This window comes from Platalea leucorodia (assembly GCF_965183815.1).
Source record: "Platalea leucorodia genome assembly, chromosome: 4".
In the NCBI taxonomy this organism is placed as follows: Eukaryota; Metazoa; Chordata; class Aves; order Pelecaniformes; family Threskiornithidae; genus Platalea; species Platalea leucorodia.
In genome coordinates this window covers 16833226-16838818 of record NC_138826.1, presented here as the reverse complement: position 1 = coordinate 16838818, position 5593 = coordinate 16833226, and the positions used below count along the sequence as shown (strand labels likewise).

The 5593-nt window shown below is 68.2% G+C and overlaps 1 protein-coding gene across 1 annotated transcript; it reads left to right on the top strand.

Annotated features, from left to right (window-relative positions):
- Positions 1-246: 246 nt before the first annotated feature.
- On the top strand, positions 247-5255 carry LOXL4 (lysyl oxidase like 4; the record flags this gene model as incomplete). The annotated part of the gene is made up of 14 exons (XM_082311203.1): positions 247-526; positions 727-905; positions 1036-1247; positions 1815-1853; positions 1978-2194; positions 2342-2525; positions 2795-2949; positions 3268-3435; positions 3651-3813; positions 3939-4182; positions 4439-4554; positions 4652-4788; positions 4970-5081; positions 5185-5255. The coding sequence occupies 14 exons, from the start codon at positions 247-249 to the stop codon at positions 5253-5255; spliced, it is 2277 nt and encodes a 758-aa protein (XP_082167329.1).
- Between the last annotated feature and the right edge of the window lie 338 nt (positions 5256-5593).

Sequence of the window (5593 nt, the reverse complement as noted above, 5' to 3'; positions counted from 1 at the left end):
GGCAGGTGGGTGTGGGGCTGAGCCCCGGGGTGGGGGACACTGAGAGCTGTGCATGGCAAGGACCAGCCCCTGCATCCCCCGCAGCGCAAGGACGGGGATGTCACTGCTGTGCGAGGGGCCGTGACATCCCTCCACCATCGCCCAGCTCCTGGGGACGGAGGGGCTGCAGCAGCACCCCCCACCCCACTGTGGTCCCCAAGGGCTCAGTGTTGGGCTGTTCCCAGGCATCCCACCCCTGGAGCCGCAATGGCAATGCTGGCTGGTGTGAGCCCCATCCTGCTCCCGCTGGTGCTGCTGCTGTGCCGGGTGGCCCCCAGTGGGCAGGAGCCAGCCCCGGCACAGCTGCGGCTGGCGGGGCCGCGGGGGCCGGCTGGCGAGGGCCGGCTGGAGGTGCTGTACCAAGGGCGCTGGGGCACCGTCTGTGACGACGGCTTCAACTTCCACGCGGCCACCGTCGCCTGCCGGCAGCTGGGCTACACCGCAGCTGTCACCTGGACCCATAGTGCCACCTACGGCCAAGGGGAAGGTAGGGGGCAGGTGGGGAATGGGGAGCAGGGGGTCCTGGGGAGGGCAGCGTGCTTAGCGCTGGCTGGGGCAGCCTGCCCAGGGGGCTGTGGGTGCGGGCAGCCTGCAGGGGACACTGGATGGGGCCCATGGTGCTGGGGAGGGAGATGGGGACCCTCCCCCGCGACGGTGACCCCCAGCCCTGCGTGGCCTCGTCCCCAGGCCCCATCTGGCTGGACAACGTGCGGTGTGGGGGCAGCGAGGGCTCCCTGGCAGAGTGCGTCCACAACGGCTGGGGTACCAGCGACTGCCACCACGGTGAGGACGCTGGCGTGGTGTGCTCAGGACAGCGCCTGCCTGGCAGCCCCCCAGAGGCCATCACCTCTGCTCACCTGGGAGAGGTGAGTGCCCAGCAGGATGGATGGGGGGAGGCTGGGGCAGGTCCTATTGACCCTTCCCCTTGTCCCTATCCTGCACACCCTTCCCTCTGTGCTGGAGCCCCCATGCCCACCCCTGTGCCCACCGCAGCAGGTGCCGGGGCTGAGCCTGGAGGAGGTGAGGCTCAAGCCCATCCTGGCGCGGGCCAAGCTGAGCATGCCGGTGACGGAGGGTGCCGTGGAGGTGAAGCACAACGGGCGCTGGAGGCAGGTGTGTGATGCCAGCTGGACCAGGAACAACAGCCGCGTGGTCTGTGGGATGCTGGGCTTCCCCCGGGAGAAACACGTCAACACCAGCTTCTACCGGTAGGGATGTGGGAGAGCCGCGTTGCAGCCGTGGGGCATGTGGGGCAGGGTGCCTGGCTGGACATGCTGTGAGGGCAAGAGACTGGGGGGTGTTGGGGAAGGGATGCACATGTGGATGGGTGTGCAGGGTGCTGGTATGGCCTGGCCATGCCTGAGTCGTCTTCTTGGGGCCTTAGGGCAGAGCTGGGCTGGGCAGCAGCCAGGGGGCTGTGGGGACAGTCACCAGCCGTGGCCAGCAAAGCGTAGGTAGAAGAAGAGGAGAGGCAAGCGGCCCTTGGCCCCTCCACCCCCGCCTCGGGCTGGGGCTATAAATACAGTCTGTAATGAGCCCCTGCCGGTGCCAGGAGTTGCGCAGTCCCGCCAGGGCATGCAGCAGAGCCAGGCTTGGCACGGTAATTGCCAGTGGGGAGAGGACCTGTCTTCCCCCTGCCGTGCCATGGGAGGAACCCCCCAGCTCTAGCTCCTGCCATGGGGTGGCGGGGAGGGCAGGGGTGATGGGCTGGGGGTCCCGAGCCCTGCAGGTTTGGCACAGCCCCCCCTGGACCTCCTGTCTCTGTGTACCTGCAGGAAGCTCTGGAACATGAAGCTGAAGGACCCCAAATCCAGGTAGGGCTCAGCCCTGGGCAGGGCAGGCAGGGGTACCCTGGGTGGGCACCCAGCGTGGGCGTTGGATGGGGGAGAGTCTCCAGTGCCCGAGCTGATGCTGGCCCCTGCTCCTCTCCGTCGGCAGCCTGAAGACCCTCAGCCAGAAGAACAGCTTCTGGGTCCACAGAGTGCGGTGCCAGGGCACGGAGCCCCACCTGGCCCGCTGCCCCACGCAGGTGGCCCCGCCAGCCCCTGGCCAGCACGCCTGCCCCCGCGGCATGCATGCCATCGTCAGCTGTCTCCCTGGCCCTGCCTTCCAGAAGGGCACAGGCAAGGGCAGGAGCAAGACCTCCCAGGGAAAGGTGAGCCCCGGCACGGCCCTGCACCCTGTCCTGCCAATGGAGGGTCCTAGAGCCAGGAACACCCAGCCACCCTGTTTGCACCCGTGCCCGTGGTGCAAAGAGGTAGCTGTGCCCTCGGGCCACTGACCAGCTGCTCCCTGTGCCCAGGTCCTCCCGGTGCGGCTGCGAGCAGGCACCCACGCTGGCGAGGGCCGGGTGGAGGTGCTGCGCCACGGGCAGTGGGGCACCGTGTGTGACAAGCAGTGGGACCTGGCTGCGGCCAGTGTGGTGTGCAGGCAGCTGGGCTACGGAACAGCGAAGCAGGCCCTGGTGGGAGCGCAGATGGGCCAAGGTGAGGCACATGGTGTGGCAGGGACTTGGGGCATCACTGGGTTTGGAGGGGCACAATGGGGAAAGCCCCTGGTTTAGCGGGTGCTGCTGGAGCCTCCTGGGATGTCCAGGCAGCTCCAGCCTGCCCTACAAAAGGGCTCCCCTGGCTGCGTTTGCCATGGGCAGCCCCATGCCCGTAGGGAACCCCCAGACCAGGAGAAGGAGGGTGAGGGACCTCCCTGCTCCAGGACAGGCACGGAGCAGGGAGTGCTGACCCTCCCTCTGCTTTAGGCCTGGGACCCATCCACATGAGCAAGGTGCGGTGCACTGGCCACGAGCGCTCCCTGGGCGAGTGCCGCTTCCAGGATGCCGAGCGGAGCGGGTGCCGGCACGAGGCCGATGCCGCTGTCCGCTGCCACGTGCCCCACATGGACTTCCAGAGCCAGGTGAGCCCCTGCCTCCTCCCCAGAGCCTGTGGAGCTCCAGCCACATTGCACAGCCCCTGCCCCCCAACCTCTGTGCCCAGTGTGGATGCTCAGAGCAGCCCTGGCATGGCCCAGGGGATGGGGGGACACAGAGCAGCATGCTGATGGGGGGCTGCAGGATGAGTGGGTGGCACAAGTGGTCCTGTGGGGAGGAAGGGAGGGAGAGGAAGGTGGGGGAGATGTCAGCTGGATGCATGGGGCTGCCTGCCCCATTGCAGCACCAGGCGGGAAGGCCGGGGGTCTGCCCCACGCTCCGGCTCAGCCCCTCTTTGCCCGCAGGTGCGGCTGGCCGGGGGCCGCAGCCCCGAGGAGGGTGTGGTGGAAGTGCTGGTGCCGGTGCAGGGGCGGCTGCAGTGGGGCGCGGTGTGTGGTGCGCAGTGGGGGCTGAATGAGGCCATGGTCGTCTGCCGGCAGCTGGGGCTGGGCTTTGCCAGCCATGCCCTCCAGGTGAGCGGGTTCCCAGCCCCGGGGCCTGGGCTGCGAGGGGTCCAACGGGACGCATGGCATGGGCATGGGTAAGGCTAGGGGCTCTGGGATGGGACAGCCTGTGGCTGCAAGCCCTGGTGGCAGCCCTGGGGCAGGGGAGCTGGCAGGGGAGGCGGGGTGGGTGCTGGCAGGGGGTGCGAGGGCTGGTCTGAGCGCTGTGCTCCTCCTCTGCCCAGGAGACATGGTACTGGGCAGGCAGCCCCGATGCTGCCCAGGTGGTGATGAGTGGGGTGCGCTGCACCGGCACCGAGCTGGCCCTCCAGCAGTGCCAGCGCCACGGCCCTGTCCACTGCCCCAGCGGCGGGGGACGCTTCTCGGCGGGGGTCACCTGCACTGCCCGTGAGTACCAGGAGCCCACGGGGTACTGCTGGGAGGGGGCACCCCCCTTTCCTTGGCACAGAGAGTGGGAGGCTGTGCGGGGTGCAGATCGCCTGCTCCATCCCCACTGATTCCCTCCGTGCCAGATGCCCCGGACCTGGTGATGAATGCCCAGCTGGTGCAGGAGACAGCCTACCTGGAGGACCGGCCACTGGAGCTGCTGTACTGCGCCCACGAGGAGCGCTGCCTCTCCCGCTCTGCTGACCACATGCACTGGCCCTACGGCCACCGCCGCCTCCTCCGCTTCTCCTCCCAGATCCACAACCTGGGCAGAGCCGATTTCCGACCCAAGATGGGGCGTCACGCCTGGACCTGGCACCAGTGTCACCGGTGAGTGGCCCGTGGGCAGGGGCTAGCAGGGGTCTGCCCCCTTCCTAGGCCAGGCAGGGCACGGTGGCACCCGTCCCGCAGAGGCTGGCACGCCCCGGGTAATTAGCAGCGTCCACGCTGGCACTGTCATTATGGCTTTATTTGGCTTCAAGGTTGTAATTTGCTCAGAGCCTCTGGGTGCTGCCCACTCCCGGCTGGGCCGGCCACGTGCTCCCCAGCCGGGCACCAGCCCCGCACTCAGCCCTTGTCCCCACAGGCACTTCCACAGCATCGAGGTCTTCACCCACTACGACCTGCTGACACTCAACGGCTCCAAGGTGGCCGAAGGGCACAAGGCCAGCTTTTGCCTGGAGGACACCAACTGCCCTGAGGGTAGGTGCGAGCCGCAGAGATGCCAGCGACCCTCCCTGTCCTGCTGCCCGAGGGGGGCTCTGCCCGTGCCCTCCCTCACCTCCCCTCCCTCCCGCAGGGCTGCAGCGACGCTTCGCCTGCGCCAACTTTGGGGAGCAGGGGGTGAGTGTGGGGTGCTGGGACACCTACCGCCATGACATCGACTGCCAGTGGATCGACATCACCGACGTGCCACCGGGCAGCTACACCTTCCAGGTACGGGGATGGAGGGGCAGGGTGTGCCCCAAGCCACCGGAGCTCAGGGCTGGGGGCCACCCTCCATGGGTACCACCAGCACCCCTCACCCTGCACATCGGGGTGCTGCTCTGCATGCCACAGCCCTGCCTGGCCAAGGCACGGCAGCAGTGCCCCCAGCCCTACTCCTCTCCCTCCCCAGGTGGTTGTGAACCCCAAGCATGAGGTGGCCGAGTCAGACTTCTCCAACAACGTGATGCGGTGCCAGTGCAAGTATGATGGGCAGCGCGTCTGGATGCACGGCTGCCACACAAGTACGGAGAGATGGGAGCATGGCGGGCAGGGCAGGGGGACGTGGTGGGGCTGGGCGTCCTGCAGGTCCCATGTCCCCCTCACCCGTGCCATCACTCTCCCCAGGCGATGCCTACGGTGCCGATGTGGTAAGCGATCTGGAGCGACGGGAGCGCCTGGCCAACAACCTCGTATGACCCCCTGGCATCAGCACGCTCCTGGCAGCACCGCAGGGCAGCCCGGCTCCCGTGCCCCAGCCCCTGCGCCCTGGCAGCACCACTCTGAGCTCAGGGACTCGAAGACTTTTGTATTTATTGATGCTGCCACAGAGGATGGAGACAAGCACCGGGGCCAGCGGGGAGCACCCGGGGATGCCCAGCACCGTGCTGCTGGCGGGACCTGCAGGAGGGGCCCAGGTACTGCGGCAGCCCTCACCTCTGTGGCTCCAGTGCACCCCAGGACGACTACCTCAGCCTGCCCGCCCAGGCCTCCGGTCCCAGCAGAGTCAGGACAGGCCTCGGCCACTGGCACCCGT